Genomic DNA, 26,649 nt, shown 5'->3' on the forward strand with positions numbered 1-26,649 from the left:
ACCATTAGAATGTGTCATTATTTTGAGTATTCAGCAAAATATCTGTTATCCAGACCACTAGGCAAACTTAGTTGTTTTCCACACACCAACCCACCGAAGAGAAATCTATCCGCGGATAGCGCTATTCAACTTAAAAAAACTGGGGCCAACATCCGACGAGGAGTACTTTCTTGGGCCTACACGGGTGTGCGGCTGAAAGCATGATTTTCAGAGACTTGAGTTCTTAACAGGGAAAACAATATCGCCACGTAGCGACTTCAACAGGATGTCTTATTGGATTACAATTCTAAGAGTGTGAAGGCTAGTGATAAGCGGCCTTCAAAACCGTTTTGATAGCTAAAGGGAACAAGAACAAAAATAAGGTAGAAATAAGTTTATTGTGATCTTCATCAGGGTAAATACACTGCAACACAGTGTATTACGATAATAAGAACATTTTCTCTGAAAAGAACAGCAAGGAAAAATAATTACAATTAATTAAACAGGCGACCGTTCTGGGGAGGTAGGGATGAAATAGAACTCTATTTTTAGTGCCGTAGAGGCAGAGTGTAACAATTTTAGTTTTAAAAATGCTTTGTATTACATATTTTAAAATACCTAACACAATCTACATGTACATCAACAAAAAAGGCAACCACATTTTCAGAGTAATTAGATCATAATTCCTGAACTCATGGACTAATACTTGCAAAGCCATGGTAGAAAACTAGATGCCGGAGGAGGTTATGGACTGTAAGTCCAAAAACGTGGACGTTCTAGACGCATAACCTTTGTAGAGGGTTTTGACTGTACTTTCAGAGCAGTCCCGGATATGATATCAGCTAAAATTGAAAAAGTAAATTAAATGCTCAGCAAAATACAATATTTCTATCTAAAAAGTCCGTATTGTTTTGTCTGTAGATAGCAAGATTAAAGAAATCCTCGCTGAAAGTGAAATTTGCCAGGCTCGATAAAGTTTTCGAAAAGTTTGGGCTGTAAGCAGACGCTCCCATGGGTTTTAGCCGAATAAACGTTTTGTTTCCACTCTTTTTGCGGTTTTGGGGCTTTAAACCTTAGCTCTCCAGTTGGTGGAGCGGCGAAAGGAACGCCAACGAGAAATTTGCTGACGGATTTGAACGGACCAGAGGCATTACGATACGAAGTCACGAGACCCTCGATATCTCCATACTTAGTTGACACTGTTTGTGCTCGAACATTAAGGTGTTTCGATACAGTTTTTCAGAGGCGATACCGATATTTTTCAATCGCCTTAAAATTGATTTTTCCTTGTCCGATCGCTATAAAATTTTTACCAGTAATTGGCTATGGATTGAGTTTTGTGAAAATGTAGTTTTAAATAAAATCGATATTACTATGACAACAATAAGCAAAAAACTTTGAAATTGATAAAAGCCGAATTTTGTGTGATCTAGACCTGCTACTGAAAATCCAACACTAGGAACTTAAAGTTTGGTGTTTAGCAAACAATATCCGTAAAGAAGTAAAAAATTCTGTATGTTTGAATTCGACTAAAACGAAAAAATATTTCAAACCTTAAACTTTCAATAGCCGTGATAGGTTATTTAATAAAAACGTTATAAATGACTCAAATTATTCTTAAGTAGCATAAGAATGATGCTTAATATCATATTTTGATGCTAGGAAATTTTGGTGCACTTTCGTTCATGCGATCTTGAAATCTAATCCGTTTTCTCACCACCTGTATAAGTGTAACTTCATTCAGAATTTGGACTTTTAGCGCTTTCTTGTATATCTCCAAAACGACTCGAACGAATTTTTTTAAAATCTCTTCACATAATCGTCATAATGTATATAAAAATGTCTGAAACTTTCATTAAGATTGATTCACTGCAGCACCTTGAAATTTCAGGACAAACTTATCCTACGAACCGGACAAAAATCTGCGTTACAACATTCACTGTTTTGACGTTATGCTAATTTTTCCAAAATAATACGGACTATACATACCTCCATGACTAGTACATTTTAGTTTGAATTTATCGCATCTTTTGAATGTAAAACATTGACAATACTCACACTGAAATGTACTAGTCATGGATATATGTATTGTCCGCATCGCGAACGATGTTTTTTTAAATGATCTTTTCTCTCGCTTTGCTGTCTCTAAGGAAAACGAGGGAATACTCGAGTCTATGAACAGAAAACGTGGAGGTTGTAAACCCGTGACCTTTGTAGAGAGGTTTGACCGTACTTTATTCAGAGCAGTGCGATCAGCTAAAATTGCAATAGTAAATTAAACGCTCGGTCAAATACAAGGAAGACTGCCAGAACTTAAAGATGTAAAATTAGGATTTAATGGAGCCCAAAACAATTGTAGAATTGTACGAACCTTAGACATCCTCTACCGATGTATGGTTATCTGAATTGCAGGAGCAACACTCATTTTAAGTCTGTACCCTATTAATTCAATGACCACTATAATTATTTAATCCTCTATCTGTATAATTCCTCGTATCATTCTCACCTTCATTCAATAACAGTTATGAACTTTTTAGCTAAAACCAGGAGCTCTTTTTTAGTTGATTCGGCTACATACATCATGCTCTACTTTCCGCTCATAAACATTAAAGAAAATGTTAGTCTTATCCACTTCTAATAAACTTGAATCAATGAGTAAAAAACAAAATAAGGTCTTAGTAAATCAAGTATACTATTAAAGCAAATACAACTTGAAGAGCAGTTCCGATGGTAACAACATCCTTCGCACCGCTGACCACCTCTTTATTGACATCAAACTTCACCTGCTTCAATTTAGGATAATAATTATTCCAAAAAGACATTCGGCGAGAATTAAATGACGCCTTCAGTTTGGGACTTGTGTCCACTTTAAGGTAAGCTCTGTGACTCGAGTTGTATTTCTCCCACGTGACACCGCTGACTGAAGGATCGCCGGACCGGGCAAAATTTGCGTACATGGTCATGATAAACAGACTGACATTTCTGTCAGCCTGACTATAATGTGGCGAAAATTTGGGAAGGAAAGGAACTCCGAAATCAAAGGGAATGTTTTCAGCATGAACAACGCCCATCCACTCTGCACGTACCACCAAACTTGACTTTCCCCGATGAGCAAATTCATACAGGTAAACAGGAGCGACCTGACTGTGAAAATCAGCGACTTTGTGACTGGGGGCAACGAAAAGGTTATCTCCAATAACATCAACAAGTCCACTTCTTAATGCGTATGTGTTACTGTTGTCAGGCCAAGGGGTGTACATGAACTCCAAGGCATCGGCGAGGAGATCAGCATTCTTCTTCCTAAAAAAAATGACGGATATTTAACAATTATTCCACAGACCAGAAACGTGCCCAGTGTGAAGCAATCCGAGGCACTTGCCTCACTAGTTCTATTTTGAAGGGAAAAGTAAAACACTGCGTGCAAATAAAACACAAACAAATAAATAAATACTGAAATGAATAAATAAATGCAAAAAGGGAATAATGAGACACAGAGGGAAACGCCCTGTCTAGCCCTGGGGATATGTGAATTTCACCAAAGTTAATTTGATACCGATAAACGCTTGAATTAATCGGAGGATGGTCTCCAGAGAGAAACAGAAGTCGCTATTACTCTCTCTTGATAAATGTTAATGCAACATGGTTGGTGGCCTGTTATGACCCTGGGAGGTTACTTGCTTAGGTTATATGACCTATAGGGGAATGTGCCGCTGGACAGGGTGTGGTTCTTGACCTTTCTGTCCTAAACAGGGTACATAATAAACTACGACTGAGTATATTCCGGTAGTGGTTACGTTGTAGCGGATCGGTGTACGGTGTAGTTTAATTTTTGGAGCGATAATATATACAAGAACAACCCGGAACAATAAGACCTACATAGCCATATTACAACTTTATCCTTTAATCGACCTCCTCAATCACAGAGTGAATGATATGCCTCATTAAAGAGTTTTTTTAACTTTACAACGTCCCTTGTATGTAACGCCGCAGCCAGACGCACCGGCACGTTCAGAGTTCCTCCACGTTTGTGTCTGCAACGTGAAAGCAGCGCTACAGTAAAACAAAGCGATCACGCGAATTCAATAAACCTGGAACATTTACTCCTCACGATCTCAGTTGATTTGGTTGTTTTATCGCTTTGTTCTTGTCTATTTTGAGTATTGGTTTAGAACGCTTGATTAAGTTCGATTGCTTCGATTAAGTTCAAAAATCGAACTTAATCGAACTCTCGTGGTTCGCTTGTGTTCGATTACCGAACTTAATCGAACCCAATCGTTCGATTAAGTTCCATTACCGAACAGTTCGAGTGGTCACGCCGGGATTTACCGGGGTCGATTGAAAAATTCATTTCAGTGTATGGTGCAGTACAAGTTTACTTATTTCATCATACACGGTAACATGATTAGGCACTTTTATGATAAAACGTGATCTGTTCGTTTCACCAATTAAAATGAAATTGCCTTTAACAGTGACTAATGTCAGTTTTAGTGTTTCACGCCCTCATACAACAAGAAGAGCTACTGGGATTAGTTAGTTTATAGATTAGTTTAGTAGTTAAAAGAACCAGAATTCGAGTTATCGGGGTACATTTCAGAGACTTTTTTTATCAGGGGAGGAGAAAAGGTGTTTTAGTTCGAGTTAGCGGAGAATTCGAGTTTTCCGAGTTGGAGTTAACCGAGTAAAAATGACAGAAAAGCGTGTTGAAATCCAAGGGAAATTGAATTTAGTCAGAGTTGGCGGGAAGTTGGAGTTAACGGGGTTCTGCTGCATTGAAACTACTGAGCAAATATTTAATTTTTACTGATCTTACCTACTGTTTTGAACTTGAGCGAACTTAGTAAGAAATGATTTAAACAAGGTCGGACTGACTCCATTGTCAACGCTCTCCATCAGCCCTAAAGAATTGTTGACCATGTCTCCAAGAAAAGTCGCCCCCTCGTTACTTGTGAAGGTGATGATAAGCGGCACTTGCTTGAATTCTCCCTTTTTCCTCAAAACCTGGGGTGTATCATGAAGAAAATTTTTATCTACGACTGGTGCCCAGTAAATATAATTAACGAAACCAAATTTGATTGACTCTGCGGCTCTTTGCATGTCTGACGCTGTTTTTCTGCGCATACAAGAAACCATTGCAGAATGGTCACTGGATCCACAATTCAGTTTTCGTGCAAGCTCTTTAGTGAAACGGAGACCAAAAGACGTTGGCTGAATCGCAAAGGGACTTAAATCAACACCGCTCTCTGGAATAGCTTGATGAAAGAGATCACGTGATAGAGGCGATAGAAGATGGAGCCCCACGCTAGTTCCTCCAGCGCTCTCTCCAAATATGGTCACTTTGCTGGGATTCCCGCCAAAGTTCTCAATGTTTTCTTTGACCCACTTCAGTGCTTCCACTTGATCCAACATTCCATAGTTACCAGGTGCCGCTGAATCACCGGTCGTCAAGAAACCAAAGGGACCTAGACGATACTGAATTATGACCACCACCACCCCCTGGAGAGCCAGGATATCGCTAGGAAAAATGATCGCTGTTCCCATAAGGTAACCTCCACCGTGAATGTAAACCATCACTGGCAAACTGAGGCTGATGTTCGGGCTGTAGATATCAAGATATAAGCAATCCTCGCTGAAGGTGAAATTTGAAGTAAAAGCCTCGATTAAGTTTTCGAAAAGTTTGGGCTGTAAGCAGACGCTCCCATGGGTTTTAGCCGAATAAACCTTTGGTTTCCATTCTTTTGGCGGTTGTGGGGCTTTAAACCTTAGCTCTCCAGTTGGTGGAGCGGAGAAAGGAACGCCAAGAAATTTGCTGACGGATTTGAACGGACCAGAGGCATTTGGATATAAAGTCACGAGTCCATCGATATCTCCATACTTCGTTGACACTATTTCTGCTCGAACGTGAAGCCAACATGCACAAAAGATAAAAAACGTTGCTAGCAGCATCTTTGAACACTTCTTCTTGTGGAGCTGTTTCTTTCACTAATATGAAGCAGTTTTAAGTTACCTTTCAACTCGCAGCGAGTCTTTTTATTGAATTTTTTTAAAATCCTGGACGTCAATCAAACTTGATACATGTACATGTGATGGTGAAAGAATGCCGATATTTTACAGGAACACAATTTGAGCACCCCTCATTTTCCTTATTGCCGTTTTATTGACTATGTAATCTGGCTGATAAAAATATATTTCTAAAAAGGTTACAAGAAAATGTAATGCAAACTATGAGAAAAATCTGGATCAGCTCACGCATCTTCACCCTGAATGATCGATCTGGGCCCAACACATATAACACATATTGTCGAATTTCTTTAATCTTACTGCGTGAGCGAGAACACCTTGGATTCGCTGACTGTGCAGTTAAAAGAACAAAAGGAAACTGGTATTGTTCATGGCTCTCTGTGTGTTTTTAAGGATATTATTCACTGAGCTGGCGGTTTCAACACTGACAAACAAAGGTCGTTTGAAAACTATATCATGACACATCATGCAATTAATAAAAGGAAAATTCCAAGAAACGGAACTAATATCGTCCCATACATCAACTTTAGGGACGGAAGTGGGTCTTTAGGGTCCTTAAATACGTGTATAGCATGAATAAAAATGTTAAGAAATTCACGTCTTGTTATCACACTCTTTCAATCTTAATGAATTGAGAAATTTTCCTACTTGTAATCAAATCGAATAGCAACTGCGAAAGTCAGTCCACAAAACAATATTTTTTTTTTCTCACGAAAGGCCACATTTCTTGCGACAGAAACAGGTATTGTTCATTTGCTGCCGGTCTATTCGGTTGGCAGTTTTAAAAACACATTTAGGTTTTATGAATATATCATAAACAGATCGTGCAAATGATAAAAGAAAAATCGCTGAACTGACCATTAGAATGTGTCATTATTTTGAGTATTCAGCAAAATATCTGTTATCCAGACCACTAGGTAAACTTAGTTGTTTTCCCACACACCAACCCACCGAAGAGAAATCTATCCGCGGATACCGCTATTCAACTTAAAAAAACTGGGGCCAACATCCGACGAGGAGTACTTTCTTGGGCCTACACGGGTGTGCGGCTGAAAGCATGATTTTCAGAGACTTGAGTTCTTAACAGGGAAAACAATATCGCCATGTAGCGACTTCAACAGGATGTCTTATTGGATTACAATTCTAAGAGTGTGAAGCCTAGTGATAAGCGGCCTTCAAAATCGTTTTGATAGCTAAAGGGAACAAGAACAAAAATAAGGTAGAAATAAGTTTATTGTGATCTTCATCAGGGTAAATACACTGCAACACAGTGTATTACGATAATAAGAACATTTTCTCTGAAAAGAACAGCAAGGAAAAATAATTACAATTAATTAAACAGGCGACCGTTCTGGGGAGGTAGGGATGAAATAGAACTCTATTTTTAGTGCCGTAGAGGCAGAGTGTAACAATTTTAGTTTTAAAAATGCTTTGTATTACATATTTTAAAATACCTAACACAATCTACATGTACATCAACAAAAAAGGCAACCACATTTTCAGAGTAATTAGATCATAATTCCTGAACTCATGGACTAATACTTGCAAAGCCATGGTAGAAAACTAGATGCCGGAGGAGGTTATGGACTGTAAGTCCAAAAACGTGGACGTTCTAGACGCATAACCTTTGTAGAGGGTTTTGACTGTACTTTCAGAGCAGTCCCGGATATGATATCAGCTAAAATTGAAAAAGTAAATTAAATGCTCAGCAAAATACAATATTTCCATCTAAAAAGTCCGTATTGTTTTGTCTGTAGATAGCAAGATTAAAGAAATCCTCGCTGAAAGTGAAATTTGCCAGGCTCGATAAAGTTTTCGAAAAGTTTGGGCTGTAAGCAGACGCTCCCATGGGTTTTAGCCGAATAAACGTTTTGTTTCCACTCTTTTTGCGGTTTTGGGGCTTTAAACCTTAGCTCTCCAGTTGGTGGAGCGGCGAAAGGAACGCCAACGAGAAATTTGCTGACGGATTTGAACGGACCAGAGGCATTACGATACGAAGTCACGAGACCCTCGATATCTCCATACTTAGTTGACACTGTTTGTGCTCGAACATTAAGGTGTTTCGATACAGTTTTTCAGAGGCGATACCGATATTTTTCAATCGCCTTAAAATTGATTTTTCCTTGTCCGATCGCTATAAAATTTTTACCAGTAATTGGCTATGGATTGAGTTTTGTGAAAATGTAGTTTTAAATAAAATCGATATTACTATGACAACAATAAGCAAAAAACTTTGAAATTGATAAAAGCCGAATTTTGTGTGATCTAGACCTGCTACTGAAAATCCAACACTAGGAACTTAAAGTTTGGTGTTTAGCAAACAATATCCGTAAAGAAGTAAAAAATTCTGTATGTTTGAATTCGACTAAAACGAAAAAATATTTCAAACCTTAAACTTTCAATAGCCGTGATAGGTTATTTAATAAAAACGTTATAAATGACTCAAATTATTCTTAAGTAGCATAAGAATGATGCTTAATATCATATTTTGATGCTAGGAAATTTTGGTGCACTTTCGTTCATGCGATCTTGAAATCTAACCCGTTTTCTCACCACCTGTATAAGTGTAACTTCATTCAGAATTTGGACTTTTAGCGCTTTCTTGTATATCTCCAAAACGACTCGAACGAATTTTTTTTAAAATCTCTTCACATAATCGTCATAATGTATATAAAAATGTCAGCAACATGCAGAAAAGAGAATTAACGTTGCTAGCAGCATCTTTTAACACACCTCTTCTTGTGGGGCCGTTTCTTTTACTAATATTAAACAACGACCGAGTTTGACTTGTTGAAACTAGCCAAAAAAACTAGCCAAATGAAGGTTAAGTCAACAGTTTTGATTTACTTTTCATCTCGCAGCAAGTCTTTTTATGGAAATGTTTTTTAAAATCCTAGACGTCAATCAAACTTGATACATGTACATGTGATGGTGAAAGAGTGCCGATATTTTACATGAACACAATTTGAGCACCCCTCATTTTCCTTATTGGCGTTTTACTGACTATGCAATCTGGTTGATAAAAATATATTTCTATAAAGGTTACAAAACAATTTATTACAAACTATGAGAAAAATCTGGATTTCACGCATCTTCACCCTGAATAATCGATCTGGGCCCAACATATGTAACACAAGTTGCCCGGTCAAGTTGTCGAATTGCGTAAGCGAGCCGGAGCACAAGACACAATAAATACGTCAGTTTGTTATATAACTTTAAAAGGTTGCTTTTGCAATCGCGTATTGGGCATTAAGGGCATACGGAACTCACTGCGATGATTTGCTCGAGTGGCCATCAAACAGTAGCTTCCCAGTGCACAATTGCCCAACTTCAGTTCATTGAATCAGATATATGGTGTTGGATTTTAAATTGCCGTGAGTACGGGAAAATAACATAATGACTGTTGCCGACTTTCAGAGAAGTTTAACTTTACTTTCCTGAGCTCAGAGCAATAAGCAGATAAAAGCTAAAAAGACAAATAAATGCTAATAAAGTAAAATCACAACAAATTCAAGACTGCCAGATCTGATACCTTTCCAAAAACAGTTCCCTTTATTAAGTTCATTTGGATTACGTCATGGTCTACTTCCCACCGAGAGAGATTGGGGAACAGACCTAATCCTATATGCACTTGTAATTGACTAAAATAAATGAATACACAATGCGAAGCAAGGTCTTAAGCCCAGTAAACATTTTTTAGAAGCGCATGGTGACATACATCTTCTTAGTGAGGGTCAATTTCGCGTTCTTGATAACTGCCACGGCAAATTTGACTGCCTCGTAAATCCTATTCATCAAACTGAACTGAGGCCTAGACTTAACACTCAGAGTGACTCAATCAGTACTAAACGCTCTGTTTTAAAACTTGTACCATATTTTTTATATGCTACTTTTCTTTTTAATGAGCTACTGTTTTTCTTGCATTTATAGAAGATTCATATGATACTGCATTTTTTACTTGATAATGACAGCTGAGAACGTCGAAACAACGTAGTATGTTTTTAAACTTTTTTTAAAAAATGTTTTCAAGAAAAGTTTTTTCTCGCAATTTTTTATGGCTAAATGTTTTAAAGTCGCTTCTTTTTGAACAATTATAGTTTTACAAAATAAAAATGTAGTCACAACTGAGTATAAAGCACAGATTGAGCAGAAAGTAGACACAATCAGGTACCTTCCAAGACAGCACTGGCAAATGTTTTCATTGCGATACCACACCATATTTGGAACTCCACAGAATTTAGTCATGTTAAGAGTCAGTTGACAAGTCACCTTAAAACTAAGCCGAAGGGCAAGGGTGTATTCTTAGTGACCTTTTCATTAGTTTTTCTTTTTCACTAGCTTTTCTTTAATTTTGTCACTGGTCGTTTTATTATCATTTCACTGTTCATAGTTTTGTAGTAATGATAATTTATAACCAATTGATGAGTAGATTAGTAGGTTAGGTTATCGGTAGTAGTGAGTCACAGACAAAGAGCCGTATTTTTAGTTTATGGATACAGTGGAACCCCTTCTTACGGCAACTTTTTTTTGGCCGCCCGGCAAAACGACCATACATTTTCTTGTAAAAAAAAAACCTCGTTAATACGGTCACCCGCTAATACGGCCAAATTTTTTTGGCCCATTGGTGACCGTATTAAAGAGGCTGTACTTTGAATAAACCATTATAATTATAATTTTATCATTATTATTATCATTATTATTATTATTATCATTATTATTATTTTGCTTCCCTCTCAATCAAAGCAGGAGGATCGAAGCCTTTTAGACCAAAAAGCGAGATCCTAGAATTACCGGCGAAACAGCAAAATGACAGCAAAAAGTACTCTGTAGTTTGAAAAAACGAAAAAGGCAGAGACCTCACACTTTCCACGTTATAATTATGAACTGTAAACAGCCCCGGACCTAAGAATCAATTCCAACATATTATAGCTACTAAGCAAAAAGTTACCTTATTTCACATTTTAACCGAATCAAAGTCCCTCCACATCGTCCCTCCACTGAGACCGCCATTTTTTTTCTTTTGTTGAATCCGTCTCGTTTTGGCGCACTAAATTGTGAAAAAGAGTCATTCGGAAGTCAACCGGTCCACCGAAAACTGTAATGTCGGCATGGTTTCTAAAAATAACTTATCTCTAATCAAGATATCCCAGCCGACGCCCAGAGACTCCCTCTTTGTCCTAACACGCCCCTGGTATTACGATTTCTTACCTAATGTCTTGACCTTGAGCTAACTTGCTTACACATGATTTGAACAAAGTCGGACTGACTCCGTTGTCCAAGCTCTCCATCAGCCCAAAAGAATTGTTGACCATATCTACAAGAGATGTCGCCCCCTCGTGACTTGTGAAGACGATGATAAGCGGCACTTGCTTGAAATTTTTCTTTTTCCTCAAACTTTGGGGTGTATTAAGAAGGAAGTATTTGTCTACAACTGGTGCCCAGTGGAGATAATTAGAGAAATCAAATTTGATTGACTCTGAGGCTTTCTGTATGTCTGAAGCTCTTTTGTAGTGTATGCAGGAAACCATTGCGTTGTGGTCGCTTGCACCACAGTTTAGTTTTTTGTTTAGTTTTTGCGCAAGCTCCTTAGCGACTCGAAGACCAAAAGACGTTGGCTGAACCGCAAAGGAACTTAAATCTACACCGCTCTCTGCAATGGCTTGATGAAAGAGATCACGTGACAGAGGTGATAGAGGGTGGAGACTCAAGCTGGATCCGCCAGCGCTCTCTCCAAATATCGTGACCTTGTTGGGATTCCCACCAAAATTCATAATGTTTTCATTGACCCACTTCAGTGCTTCCACTTGATCCAACATTCCATAGTTACCAGGCGCCGCTGAATCACCAGTCGTCAAGAAACCAAAGGGACCTAGACGATACTGGATTATGACCACCACCACACCCTGAAGAGCCAAAAAATCGCTGGAAGAAGTGATCGCTGTTCCTATAATGTAGCCTCCACCGTGAATGTAAACCATTACTGGCGAACTAAGGCTGATGTTCGGGCTGTTATATCAAGATATAAGCAATCCTCGCTGAAAGTGAAATTTGAAGTAAAAGGCTTGATAAAGTTTTCGAAAAGTTTGGCCTGTAAGCAGACGCTTCCATTTGTCTTAGCCGAATAGACGTTTGGTTTCCATTCTTTTGGCGGTTTGGGGGCTTTAAACCTTAGCTCTCCAGTTGGTGGAGCGGAGAAAGGAACCCCAAGAAATTTGCTGACAGATTTGAACGGACCAGAGGTATTCGGATACGAAGTCACGAGACCCTCGATATCTCCATACTTAGTTGACACTGTTTCTGCTCGAACATGAAGCCAACATGCACAAAAGAGCAATAACGTTGCTAGTTGTTGCATCTTCGAACACTTCTCAGTTGTGAAGCTGTTTATTTTACCAAGATCAAAAATCAGCAGGCCTTGACTTGTTGACACTAGCTATTATGAAATTCAAATGAGCAATTTTAAATTACTTTTCATCTCGCAGCAGCGGACCTTTTTAATCCTGACGTCATTCGAACAACATACACTATTTTAAAGACCCCTTACTGGCTTTTTGTTCACTATGCAATATGACTAATGAAAATTTAGAGAACAATGGCAAGCTGACATGGGTCTAAATGATACAATTCATTAAGTGGGCAGTTTAGTTAGAAATAAAACTCATATGAATACAGTATATCACGACAGATCATGCAATCAGCAAAATCACAGAACCACCCATAGCTGACATAAGCCATTGAGCTTGACCAGAAGGTCCATTATTCTTGACAGTTGATATAACATATGATGGCAGCCATCAACAAAACCTGGATTTTTGAGTTCGCATCAATCCCTGAAGTCTCTAAATGACATAAGTTTAGGGCTACGGTTACAGGGCTCGTGGTACCTCATAGCAAATAATAATAGATCCCAATTAAATACATTTTAATTAAATTTACTTGGCAAGCAAAGATAAGATTAAAACGTCGCACAAGCGTCAAGCTAATTTAAGGTTAAATTGAAGTGGGTTCGACCAAGGCTGGTTTGGACCCCCGGAGGTGGGTACTGCCACATATGGGTTACATAGGTATGTGCGTCTGTGAAGGGTATGGTTTTCAAGCAGTTTACTCCGCGATAGGGTATATAAATCAGAGAGTTTGGGTCTAGAATAGGGTATCATTTTCCATGAAACAGATCAGTTGGTTGAAGATGTTAGTCTAGACTAGGGAACCGGGAATTGCCTCTCAAAAATTTTAAAAAAATCAAATCAGCAAGTTTAAATTTATGCAACTCAGCCTAAAAGGTACTCTAGGATAGGGGGGATTTGGGGAGTGTAGTCTAGTATAGGGCAGCAAAATTCCGCTGAACTAGCTCTGGTGTAGGCTAAGGGGTCCAGGTCCCAGCGGCAAATCCCGACAATGACAAAAGTTTCAGCTCGGGCCTACGGTTACAGGAGTTGGTACTCAAAGCGAATACAGTAGAACCCCGATAACTCGAACTCGGATAATTCGAACTCCCCGCTAACCCGATCAAAAAGTCACTGAAATTTTCCCCGATAACTCGAATTCTGTTTCTTTTAACTACATTCGGATGCCACCCCATTAGCTCTTCTTGTTGTAAAGGGCCTGAAAACACTAAAATTAACACTGGTCACTATTAAAGAAAATTTGATTTAAAGTGGTAAAACGAACAGATCACGTTTTATCATAAAAGTGCCTAATCGTGTTATCGGACTGTTTCTCATGAAATAATTAAATTCGTGCTCCACCATACACTGAAGCACTGAGAAAATCAGTAAATATCAATTTCTAACATCGCATATTGAATTTTTCAATCGACCCTGATAACTCGAACCCTCGCTAGTTCGAAATGTTGTTCGTTTCCTCTCAGAGTTCGTGTTACCGGGATTCTACTGTTCTTAGAATACTTACTAGTCATTAAAAATTGGTAGAAACCAGTCGAGGAGGGTGACAAGGGCGTGGACTGAGATTTTCACGCTGTTCTCGCTCAATTCGCTCACTTTGCTTTCTCTGAGGAAAGCGAAACAATACTCGAGTCTATGAATCTACGGTCTGTCCGTCCGAAAAAGTGGACGGTGTGGACGCATGTATCTTTGTAGACAGGTTGTGACTGCAATGCGATCAGCTGAAATTGCAATAGTAATTAAATGCTCGGCCAAATACAATGAAGACTGCCAAAACTTAAAGATGTAAAATTAGGATTTAATGGAGCCCAAAACAATTGTAGAATTGTACGAACCTTAGGCATCCTCTACTGATGTATGGATATCTCAATTGCAGGAGCAACAATCAAGTCTGTACCCTATTAATTCAATAATCAGTATTAATTATTCAATCCTCTATCTGTATATTAATTCGTCGTATCATTCTCAGCTTCATTCAATAACAGTCATGAACTTTTTAGCAAAAACTGAAATCGCTCTTTTTCTTTACCGACCTTTTTTTAGTTGATTCGGCTACATACATCATGCTCTACTTTCCGCTCATAAACATTAACGAAAATGTTAGTCTTATCCACTTCTAAAAAACAGTTATGAACTTTATAGCAAAAAACTGAAATCGCCCTTTTTTCTTTGCTGATTCTTTTTAGTTGATTCGGTTACATACTTCATGCTATACTTTCCGCTCATAAACCATTAAACCATTAAAGAAAATGTTAGTCTCATCCACTTCTAATAAACTTGAACGAATGAGTAGAAAACAAAGTAAGGTCTTAGTAAATCAAGTATACTATTAAAGCAAATACAACTTGAAGAGCAGTTCCCATGGTAACAACATCCTTTGCACCGCTGACCACCTCCTTATTGACATCGAACTTCACCTGCTCCAATTTAGGATAGTAATTATTCCAAAAAGACATTCGGCGAGAATTATATGACGTCTTCAGTTTGGGACTTGTGTCCACTTTTAGGTAAGCTCTGTGACTCGAGTTGTATTTCTCCCACGCGACACCGCTGACTGAAGGATCGCCGGACCGGGCGAAGTTTGCATACATGGTCATGATAAACAGACTGACATTTCTGTCAGCCTGACTATAATGTGGCGAAAATTTGGGAAGCAAAGGAACACCGAAATCAAAGGGAATGTTTTCGCCATGAACAACGCCCATCCACTCTGCACGTGCCACCAAACTTGACTTTGCCCGATGAGCAAATTCATACATATAAACAGGAGCGACCTGACTGTGAACATCAGCGACCTTGTGACTGGGGGCAACGAAAAGGTTATCTCCAATAACATCAACAAGTCCACTTCTTAATGCGTATGTGTTACTGTTGTCAGGCCAAGGGGTGTACATGAACTCCAAGGCATCGGCGAGAAGATCAGCATTCTTCTTCCTAAAAAAAGTGACAGATATTTAATAATTTTTCCACAGACCAGAGCCGTGCCCAGTATGAAGCAATCCGAGGTACTTGCCTCACTGGTTTTATCTTGAAGGCGAAAGTAAAACACTGCTTGCAAATAAATGTTAATGTAACACAAGAGAGAAACATGATCGGTGGCCTGTTATGACCCCGCTGGGGTACTTGCTTATATGACCTATACGGGGATTTGCCTCTGGACAGGGTGTGGTTTTTGACCGCTCTGTCCTTAACAGGGTATATAATTTCATGCGAGCCTATCCTAATTGTAAACAGGATAAAATATGCTTCCCCTCCAAGTATACAGAAGCAATGACTATAACGTGAATTTTCTCTATTGAAATTGCTAATAAATGGCTTAAAAACAAGACGGCGTGCATTTTTTCCTGTGTCCTAAACGTCGGCACCTGACAGGGTATGTATTTTAGAATTTTGTTGTACTAAACGGGGCCAGGGTTTCAAACCCTCAGCGGCTCATCTATACCCAAATATTGCCCCCCCCCCCCCCCCGGATTATGACGTGCGTCTTCACCCCCAACATCTCCATTATTTTTCAGCCGAAATCAAATAGTCAATTCAAAATTAAATCTCAAGAAAAAAAATGCTAACGAGCCAGTCCATTTTGTTTCATTGACTGATAGTTTTACAACGTTGTCTGCAAAACTATCGAAACCTCTGTCTTTAAGGTAGGACGCCCCTGCTTCAACCGTGTATCTGTGGGCTCCAAGAGGCTTAATTGTCCTGCATGCAGCAGCCTAATGTAGAAGCGAAGTCCCTGTGGAGCCACGCGAGGGTCTAAAACGCCGGGTTCAGTGCTATTGTGCTGAGAATCCACGTTTATGAGCAAGTCAATAAATTCCAAAAGTGTGACTACATCTACAGTAGAACCCCAGTAACTTGAACTCAGAAGGGAAAGGAAAAACAGTTCGAATTAGCGAGAGTTCAAGTTATCGCGGTCGATTGAAAAATTCAATATGCCATACTTCAGTGTAAGGTACACTTATTTCATCAGAAACGGTAACATGATTAGGCACTTTTTTGATAAAACGTGATCTGTTCGTTTCCCCAATTTAAATCAAATTGCCTTCAATAGTGACCAGTCTTAGTTTTAGTGTTTTCAGACCCTTTACAACAAGAAGAGTTAATGGGATGGCATCAGAGTGTAGTTAAAAGAACCAGAATTCGAGTTATCGGGGTAAATTTCACTGACTTTTTTTGATCAGGGGAAAAGAGTTTTAGTTCGAGTTAGCGGCGAATTCGAGTTATCCGAGTTCGAGCCATCGGGGTTCTGCTGTACTTTAAAAACTACTGAGCAAATATTTAATTTTCACTGATCTTACCTACTGTTTTGAACTTGAGCAAACTTGATAAGAAATGATTTGAACAAAGTCGGACTGACTCCATTGTCCACGCTCTGCATCAGCCCTAGAGAATTGTTGACCATGTCTCTAAGAAAAGTCGACCCCTCGTGACTTGTGAAGGTGATGATAAGCGGCACTTGCTTAAATTCTCCTTTTTTCCTCAAAACTTGGGGTGTATCATGAAGAAAATTTTTATCTACGACTGGTGCCCAGTAAAGATAATTAACGAAACCAAATTTGATTGACTCGGCGGCTTTTTGCATGTCGGACGCTGTTTTACTGCGCATACAAGAAACCATTGCATAATGGTCACTGGAACCACAATTCAGTTTTTGTGCAAGCTCTTTAGTGAAACGGAAACCAAAAGACGTTGGCTGAACCGCAAAGGAACTTAAATCTACACCGCTCTCTGGAATGGCTTGATGAAAGAGATCACGAGATAGAGGCGATAGAAGATGGAGCCCCACGCTAGATCCTCCAGCGCTCTCTCCAAATATGGTCACTTTGCTCGGATTCCCGCCAAAATTCTCAATGTTTTCTTTGATCCACTTCAGTGCTTCCACTTGATCCAACATTCCATAGTTACCAGGTGCCGCCGAATCACCCGTCGTCAAGAAACCAAAGGGACCTAGACGATACTGGATAATGACCACCACCACCCCATGGAGAGCCAAGATATCGCTGGGAGAAGTGATCGCTGTTCCTAAAACGTAACCTCCACCGTGAATGTAAACCATCACTGGCAAACTAAGGCTGATGTTCGGGCTGTAGATATCAAGATATAAGCAATCCTCGCTGAAAGTGAAATTTGAAGTAAAAGGCTTGATTAAGTTTTCGGAAAGTTTGAACTGTAAGCAGACGCTCCCATGGGTTTTAGCCGAATAAACCTTCGGTTTCCACTCTTTTGGCGGTTGTGGGGCTTTAAACCTTAGCTCTCCAGTTGGTGGAGCGGAGAAAGGAACGCCAAGAAATTTGCTGACGTATTTGAACGGACCAGAGGCATTTGGATATAAAGTCACGAGTCCTTCGATATCTCCATACTTCGTTGACACTATTTCTGCTCGAACATGAAGCCAACATGCACAAAAGATAAAAAACGTTGCTAGCAGCATCTTTGAACACTTCTTCTTGTGGAGCTGCTCCTTTCACTAATATGAAACAACCTAACCGAGCTTGACTTGTTGACACTCTGGCTAGCCAAATGAAGGTCAAGTCAACAGGTTTAAGTTACCTTTCAACTCGCAGCGAGTCTATTTATGGAATTTTTTTTAAATCCTTGACGTCAATCAAACTTGATACATGTACATGTGATGGTGAAAGAGTCCCGATATTTTACATGAACACAATTTGAGCACCCCTCATTGTGCTAATTGGCGTTTTATTTACTATGTAATCTGGTAGATAAAAATATATTTCTAAAAAGGTAACAAGAAAATAAAAGGCAAACTATGAGAAAAATCTGGATCAGTTCACGCATCTACACCCTGAATGATCGATCTGGGCCATACACATATAACTTAAATTGTCGAATTTCTTTAGTCCTACTGCGTGAGCGAGCCGGAGCACCTTAGATTTGCTAACTTTGCAATTTAAAGAACAAAAGGAAACTTCGTATTGTTCATGGCTCTCTGCGTTTTTTTAAGGATATTATTCACTGAGCTGGCGGTTTTAATACTGACAAACAAAGGTCTTTTGAAAACTATATCATGACACATCATGCAATTAATAAAAGCAAAATGCCATGAGACTAAAACCTAATATCGGCCCACACGTCGACTTAAAAGACGGAAGTGGGTCTTTAGGGTCCCCAAAAACGTGTATACTCAGCAAAACTTTTAAGGACCCATAAAGTGGCATGGATAAAACAATTGTTTTTCCTTAAGGTTGATTTCCACGGACGCTTTCATTGGCTACGTACCCTGACGCAAGTAAATTTTAATCAAGTAAATAAAATTGAGGGAAGATAAAAAGTGCTGAGTTTAAACGAGAAGTTGAGCGAGTTAGGGGCAAGAAAGGGCCGTAGAGGGAGGGTGTAACAATTTTAGGTTTAAAAATACTTTGTATGTCATATTTTAAAATATCTAAGTAACGAAATCTACATGTAAGTACATCAATAAGACGGCAACCACATTTTCAGAATAATTACATCATAATTGCTGAACTCATGGACGAATACTTACGACGCCATGGTATAAAACTGATGAGGAGGGTGACACGCGCGTCAGAGAGACATGTTCTCGCTTAATTTGCTCAAATAAAGGACCACTCTAGTCCAGGAATTTATGACCTGTATAAAGTCCAAAAAAGTGGACATTGAAGACGCATGGCATAACTGTTTAACTGTACTTTCAGAGCAATCCGATCTGATATCAACTAAAATTGCAAACCTTGAAATCAAATGCTCAACCAAATGCAATGAAGACTTACAAAACTTAAACACGTAAAATAAACAACTTAAGGTTTCATGGAGCCTGAGCCAATTTGTGGAATTGCTTGAGCATTAAGCATCCTATTGACGAATGGTTACGACAGTAACATATATGCAGTAGCAACAATAGTTTTTTGTCTGTACCGCTTTTAATTCAATAATCAGTAGTTATTCAATCCGTGAGTGCGTAATTCCGCATATCATTCTCCGCCTCATTCAATAGCTGTAATTTTTTATACAAAACCTGAAACTGCCCTTTTTTTCCTTTGCTGTACTTCCCACCAAAAATTAACTTATTATAATAGAAATCTTAACTTATTATAATAGACTTGAATGAATGGCGGTACAAAATAGAAAGTAAGGTCTTAGTAAATCAAAAATTCTATTAGAGCGAATAAAACTTGAATAGTAGTTCCCATGGTAACAACAGCCTTAGCACCTCTAACGGCACCTCTTTATTGACATGGAACTTCACCTCCTCCAATTTAGGGTAGTAATCATTCCAAAAAGACATTCGGTGAGGATTAAATGACGCGTTCAACGGTTTTGGGGCTTTAACCCTTAGCTCTCCGGTAGGTGGAGCGGCGAAAGGAACGCCAAGAAATTTGCCGACGGATTTGAACGGACCAGATGCATTTGGATACGATGTCACGAGACCTGTTTTCGGATCGAACATCATACCAACAGGAACAGAAAATAAATAACGTCGCTAATAGCATCTTCCACTACTTCTTCTTGTGAAGATGGATGTTCAGTTTCACTTGTTGACACTTTATGGCCAAATGAAGGTTAAGTCAAATGACATCACGCAATGCAGACGTCATAAAGAAGAGTGTAATAAGTACGGAATTTTACACAAACAAAATATAGGGAGACCAGGAGCCCATCACCTAACAGGCTTTCAATCAGTGGCCTGAAGTCATGTGAAGAAATTTCTTAAAAGTAGGCTTTCAAGAAAGGTTATACGAAAAATAACTATATTAATAATAAACTATGAATTCTAAATGGTTTCTTTTAATGACAAAATTGTGGATCTCTTTTCTCACTCTAAAAAAGACAAAGGGATTAAATTGATATTGTCCGGCCATGCTCTGCTGGTCAGAGTGAGTCTTTCAGGAGTTGGCAGTTTTTATTGTACTTCATGAAAGATCGGATGCAACTGATAAAAGCTAAACGCTGAGTACCTGACTTCGTCGTTATCAATTCATTCCAAAAGTTCCCGCTCTTCCATCTGAACTTAAAAGAATTACGTTCGACTTTTGCTCGACAGTTCATTTCAGAATACATGAGACCATACATGATAGGCGTCAACAAAACCTACCTCTAGCCTGTGAGTCACTAGACTGTTCACAGTCCTCTATTTTTCCGTTAGATCGTCGAGATCGAGCGCTTTGCGTTTCGGGCTACATCTTGCATGAGTGTCAAAACTACTTAGGGGGCAGGGGGCGTTTTGGGAGGAAGCGAGAAAAATAGAGGTTCTCGCCCACCCCCCCAGAGCTATAATTCCCGACGTCCGCCCCCTCGGTATATTTGAAAATCAAGATGGCCGTCATTAACGGTAAGACGCGCTATATCTCAACGATCTCGGCGAAAAAATAGGGACTGTGAACAGTCTAGTGAGTCACTAAATGACCTAAGGCTAAAGCAAGTTATAGGCTCCTGGTTAAAGATATTGTTACCGAGCGGGATTACGGGTCATTGCGCATGCCATATCACAATTAATGGGTACTTAAAAATCCGATTAATGTAACTCACCTCGACAAGATTTAGCTAAAGATATGGAGATTAATTCATGCAAATTGAGTTGGTTTCCTCGTTAGCTAGGCTTGGTGGGGGATCTTAAAATTTTTCGAAAGAAAACGAGGGAATGCATTTGATAAAAGTGTCCGTAGGCAGGAAGGTGGGTTACCAATTTTTGTGTTTCTGTAATAAAAATCGAAAAAGCGTTTGAATAACCTGAACATCAATAAAACAGGAATGGGCATAATGTTCAGAACAAGAGTATTAGCAAAGCAAAGTGAACAAGACACAATAAATACATCAGTCTGTTATATAACTTTAAAAGCAGGGGCGTAGCCAGGATTTTTCAAAGGGGGGGTCACAGAGCTATGTTAAGCAGGGACACCATCCAGGGATCGCCGACTATATATGGTTTATACCGCTGCTCTCCCTCGTGTATCAGCGAGCTCAGTCGTGTTACCGCGGCATGAAGGCCCATATTAACTAAAGACAAGAGCCGTTGACGAAAATACTTTACAAAAAAACAAATTTTAAAAAAGTGGGCTTTTCAACGATGGCTTTTACGGCCAAGATGGCGTTTTCGCCACCTAAATATTGTAGGTTGTTTGCTGAAAAGAAGGTCTACCAAGGGGGGTCACGGGCACCCCAGGACCCCCCCCCCCCCCTAGCTACGCCCTTGAAAAGGTTGCGTTTGCAATCGGGTATTGGGCATTAAGGGCATACGGAACTCACTGCGATGATTTGCTCGAGTGGCCATCAAACAGTAGCTTCCCAGTGCACAATTGCCCAACTTCAGTTCATTGAATCAGATATATGGTGTTGGATTTTAAATTGCCGTGAGTACGGGAAAATAACATAATGACTGTTGCCGACTTTCAGACAAGTTCAACTTTACTTTTCTGAGCTCAGAGCAATAAGCAGATATAAGCTAAAAAGACAAATAAATGCTAATAAAGTAAAATCACAACAAATTCAAGACTGCCAGATCTGATACCTTTCCAAAAACTGTTTCCTTTATTAAGTTCATTTGGATTACGTCATGGTCTACTTCCCACCGAGAGAGATTGGGGAACAGACCTAATCCTATATGCACTTGTAATTGACTAAAAAAAATGAATACAAAATGCGAAGCAAGGTCTTAAGCCCAGTAAACATTTTTTAGAAGCGCATGGTGACATACATCTTCTTAGTGAGGGTCAATTTCGCGTTCTTAATAAGTGCCATGGCAAATTTGACTGCCTCGTAAATCCTATTCATCAAACTGAACTGAGGCCTAGACTTAACACTCAGAGTGACTCAATCAGTGCTATACTCTTTGTTTTTAAAACTTGTAACATATTTTTTATATGTTACTTTTCTTTTTAATGAGCTATTGTTTTTCTTGGATTTATAGAACATTCATACTGCATTTTTTACTTTATAATGACATCTGAGAACGTCGAAACGTAGTATATTTTTAAACTTTTTTAATGTTTTTAAAAAACGTTTTTTCGCAGTTTTTTCATAGCAAACTGTTTTAAAGTCGCTTCTTTTTGAACAATTATAGTTTTACAAAATAAAAATGTAGTCACAACTGAGTATAAAGCACAGATTGAGCAGAAAGTAGACACAATCAGGTACCTTCCAAGACAGCACTGCCAAATGTTTTCAATGCGATACCACACCATATTTGGAACTCCACAGAATTTAGTCATGTTAAGAGTCAGTTGACAAGTCACCTTAAAACTAAGCCGAAGGGCAAGGCTGTATTCTTAGTGACCTTTTCATTAGTTTTTCTTTTTCACTAGCTTTTCTTCAATTTTGGAACTTGTCGTTTTATTATCATTTTACTGTTCATAGGTTTGTAGTAATGATAATTTATAACAAATTGATGAGTAGATTAGTAGGTTAGGTTAACGGTAGTAGTGAGTCACAGACAAAGAGCCGTATTTTTAGTTTATGGATACAGTGGAACCCCTTCTTACGGCCACTTTTTTTTGGCCGCCCGGCAAAACGACCATACATTTTCTTGTAAAAAAAAAACCTCGTTAATACGGTCACCCGCTAATACGGCCAAATTTTTTTGGCCCATTGGTGACCGTATTAAAGAGGCTGTCCTTTGAATAAACCATTATAATTATAATTTTATCATTGTTATTATCATTATTATTATTATTATCATTATTATTATTTTGCTTCCCTCTCAATCAAAGCAGGAGGATCGAAGCCTTTTAGACCAAAAAGCGAGATCCTAGAATTACCGGCGAAACAGCAAAATGACAGCAAAAAGTACTCTGTAGTTTGAAAAAACGAAAAAGACAGAGACCTCACACTTTCCACGTTATAATTATGAACTGTAAACAGCCCCGGACCTAAGAATCAATTCCAACATATTATAGCTACTAAGCAAAAAGTTACCTTATTTCACATTTTAACCGAATCAAAGTCCCTCCACATCGTCCCTCCACTGAGACCGCCATTTTTTTTCTTTTGTTGAGTCCGCCTCGTTTTGGCGCACTAAATTGTGAAAGAGTCATTCGGAAGTCAACCGGTCCACCGAAAACTGTTATGTCCGCATGGTTTCTAAAAATAACTTATCTCTAATCAAGATATCCCAGCCGACGCCCAGATGTCCTATCACTCCCCTGGTATTAAGATTTCCTACCTAATGTCTTGACCTTGAGCTAACTTGCTTACACATGATTTCAACAAAGTCGGACTGACTCCGTTGTCCAAGCTCTCCATCAGCCCAAAAGAATTGTTGACAATATCTACAAGAGATGTCGTATCCTCGTGACTTGTAAAGGCGATGATAAGCGGCACTTGCTTGAAATCTTTCTTTTTCCTCAAACTTTGGGGTGTATCAAGAAGGAAGTACTTGCCTACAACCGGTGCCCAGTAGAGATAATTAGAGAAGTCAAGTTTGATTGACTCTGAGGCTTTCTGTATGTCTGAAGCTCTTTTGTTGTGTATGCAGGAAACCATTGCGTTGTGGTCGCTTGCACCACAGTTTAGTTTTTGCGCAAGCTCCTTAGCGACTCGAAGACCAAAAGACGTTGGCTGAACAGCAAAGGAACTTAAATCTACACCGCTCTCTGCAATGGCTTGATGAAAGAGATCACGTGACAGAGGTGATAGAAGATGGAGGCTCACGCTGGATCCGCCAGCGCTCTCTCCAAATATCGTAACCTTGCTGGGATTCCCACCAAAATTCATCCACTTGATCCAACATTCCATAATTACCAGGGGCCCCCGAATCACCAGTCGTCAAGAAACCAAAGGGACCAAGACGATACAGGATTATGACCACCACCACACCCTGAAGAGCCAAGAAATCGCTGGGAGAAGTAATCGCTGTTCCTATAATGTAGCCTCCACCGTGAATGTAAACCATCACTGGCAAACTAAGGCTGATGTTCGGGCTGTAGATATCAAGATATAAGCAATCCTGGATGAAAGTGAATTTGAAGTAAAAGGCTTGATAAAGTTTTCGAAAAGTTTGGACTGTAACCAGACGCTTCCATGTGTCTTAGCCGAATAGACGTCTAGTTTCCATTCTTTTGGCGGTTTGGGGGCTTTAAACCTTAGCTCTCCAGTTGGTGGAGCGGCGAAAGGAACGCCAAGAAATTTGCTGACAGATTTGAACGGATCAGAGGCATTCGGATACGAAGTCACGAGACCCTCGATATCTCCATACTTAGTTGACACTGTTTCTGCTCGAACATGAAGCCAACATGCACAAAAGAGCAATAACGTTGCTAGTTGCATCCTCGAACACTTCTTCGTGTGGAGCTGTTTATTTTACCAAGATCAAAAAGCAGCAGGGCTTGACTTGTTGACACTAGCTATTATGAAGGTCAAATGAGCAATTTTAAATTACTTTTCATCTCGCAGCAGCGGACTTTTTTAATCCTGACGTCATTCGAACAACATACACTGTTTAAAGATCCCTTATTGGCTTTTTGTTCACCATGCAATATGACTAATGAAAAATATTTCGCAAAATGTTAGAAACTGATTTACCTCAAACTGTAAAAAAAAATCAGAAACTAAAGTAGTGCAAGGATCTTACCTTAACCGTGAATTACCTACAGTGTACCTTCTAAAACCTCTTTACTTTATTACCGGGGCCTAGCCGAAGGCTGGCACCGGTCATAAAATGCAACGCGTTTCTGTCTTTTCAAAGTTACATTGTTAGGGATATATCGCTGACTGAGATATATCGCTGGCTCGTTACTTTTGGGAGTGTTCGCTGAGATATATCGCTGGTTCATTGAAATCTCATCCGCCATTTTGAAAAGCACGAGGTATGGAGGAGAGTCAAGAGAAAGATTATAGCTTTTTGGGAACGACACGTTCCCCAACCTTTACGATGTACTAGTTTATGAGCGAAAACTTGAGCGTGAATATTTGGAGAGACAAATTTACGAGCCATCGCTTAAGAGTGAACCTTCCATCGTGAAACTTATCGAGAAAATAAGCGACTTATCAAAGTTATCTACGTTGAGTGAACCTTCCATGATGAAATCGAGAATCAATGCGAACACTTACCAAAGCTAACTTTAGTCACGCAATATTTACATTAGCGACATGCGAAAACTCTCAACTGTTCAAAATGGAGGATTCCCTAACGTTTCCTCTTTTCACATTTTTCATTACACCTTGCTTTCATCTCTAAAGAATATTTGCAATAAAAAAGATTTTCATGTCGCCCGACAAACTTGTTGATGAAAACGACCCTTCTACGTGGGTTGCCAAGACAAAAGTGGCCCCGGTAAAATTCACGAAGTGATTCTTGTTAAAATTAGTTTACTGCATGATCGCCGACCGAGCGCGCGTCGGATTCGATGACTGCGCAATTTAGAGAACAATGACAAGCTGACATGGGTCTAAATGATACAATTCATTAAGTGGGCAGTTTAATTAGAAATAAAACTCATATGAATACAGTATATCACGACAGATCATGCAATCAGCAAAATCACTGAACCATCCATAACTGACATCATCGCCATCATTTTTAATCTAGCCGTTTTTTGTTTTTGTTTTTTTTTTTTCAGAAGTCGTGCTTCTGAAGTATGGAGTTAACAGAATTTATACGCTCTACTTTGGCTCAATAGTTCATTCAAACGTCGAACTTAATTTAATCGTGCTTGACCAGAAGGTCCATTATTCTCGACAGTTGATATAACATATGATGGCAGCCATCAAGAAAACCTGGATTTCTGATTTCGCATCAATCCCTGAGTCTCTATGACATAAGTTTAGGGCTACGGTTACAGGGCTCGTGGTAGCTCATAGCAAATAATAATAGATCCCAATTAAATACATTTTAATTAAATTTACTTGGCAAGCAAAGATAAGATTAAAACGTTCGACCAAGGCTGGTTTGGAACCCCGGGGGGTGGGTACTGCCACATATGGGTTACATAGGTATGTGCGTCTGTGAAGGGTATGGTTTTCAAGCAGTTTACTCCGGGATAGGGTATATAAATCAGAGAGTTTGGGTCAAGAATAGGGTATCATTTTCCATGAAACAGATCAGTTGGTTGAAGATGTTAGTCTAGACTAGGGAACCGGGAATTGCCTCTCAAAAATTTTAAAAAAATCAAATCAGCAAGTTTAAATTTATGCAACTCAGCCTAAAAGGTACTCTAGGATAGGGGGGATTTGGGGAGTGTAGTCTAGTATAGGGCAGCAAAATTCCGCTGAACTAGCTCTGGTGTAGGCTAAGGGGTCCAGGTCCCAGCGGCACATCCCCAAAATGACAAAACTTTCAGCTCGG

General features: G+C 39.2%; 2 protein-coding genes and 2 pseudogenes across 2 annotated transcripts; all 4 read right to left on the reverse strand.

The window, feature by feature from the left end:
• Nucleotides 1–2,635: 2,635 nt before the first annotated feature.
• Nucleotides 2,636–5,965, reverse strand: LOC140931175 (neuroligin-4, X-linked-like). The gene is made up of 2 exons (XM_073380931.1): nt 4,790–5,965; nt 2,636–3,279 (listed from the first exon to the last, which is right to left on the reverse strand). Exons 1-2 carry the CDS (start codon nt 5,920–5,922, stop codon nt 2,655–2,657), a joined length of 1,758 nt encoding a protein of 585 aa, XP_073237032.1. The 5' UTR covers nt 5,923–5,965; the 3' UTR covers nt 2,636–2,654.
• Nucleotides 5,966–11,201: 5,236 nt separating this feature from the next.
• LOC140932341 (liver carboxylesterase 1-like) lies at nt 11,202–12,352 on the reverse strand (annotated as a pseudogene).
• Nucleotides 12,353–14,639: 2,287 nt separating this feature from the next.
• On the reverse strand, nt 14,640–17,889 carry LOC140929767 (neuroligin-4, X-linked-like). Its single transcript, XM_073379476.1, has 2 exons — nt 16,697–17,889; nt 14,640–15,332 (listed from the first exon to the last, which is right to left on the reverse strand). The coding sequence occupies exons 1-2, from the start codon at nt 17,827–17,829 to the stop codon at nt 14,708–14,710; spliced, it is 1,758 nt and encodes a 585-aa protein (XP_073235577.1). The 5' UTR covers nt 17,830–17,889; the 3' UTR covers nt 14,640–14,707.
• A 5,636-nt stretch (nt 17,890–23,525) lies between these two features.
• On the reverse strand, nt 23,526–24,705 carry LOC140932342 (liver carboxylesterase 1-like; annotated as a pseudogene).
• Between the last annotated feature and the right edge of the window lie 1,944 nt (nt 24,706–26,649).

Source organism: Porites lutea, chromosome 3, assembly GCF_958299795.1.
Source record: "Porites lutea chromosome 3, jaPorLute2.1, whole genome shotgun sequence".
In the NCBI taxonomy this organism is placed as follows: Eukaryota; Metazoa; Cnidaria; class Anthozoa; order Scleractinia; family Poritidae; genus Porites; species Porites lutea.

What these genes read in the sequence shown, in the direction of transcription:
- LOC140931175 (XM_073380931.1), bottom strand. Translation starts at nt 5,922, where the DNA reads ATGCTGCTAGCAACGTTTTTTATCTTTTGTGCATGTTGGCTTCACGTT. An exon ending in GCTCAAGTTCAAAACAGTAG is followed by an intron (nt 3,280 to 4,789) that starts GTAAGATCAGTA and finishes CATTTTTTTTAG; the next exon opens with GAAGAAGAATGCTGATCTCC.
- LOC140929767 (XM_073379476.1), bottom strand. Translation starts at nt 17,829, where the DNA reads ATGCTGCTAGCAACGTTTTTTATCTTTTGTGCATGTTGGCTTCATGTT. An exon ending in GCTCAAGTTCAAAACAGTAG is followed by an intron (nt 15,333 to 16,696) that starts GTAAGATCAGTG and finishes CACTTTTTTTAG; the next exon opens with GAAGAAGAATGCTGATCTTC.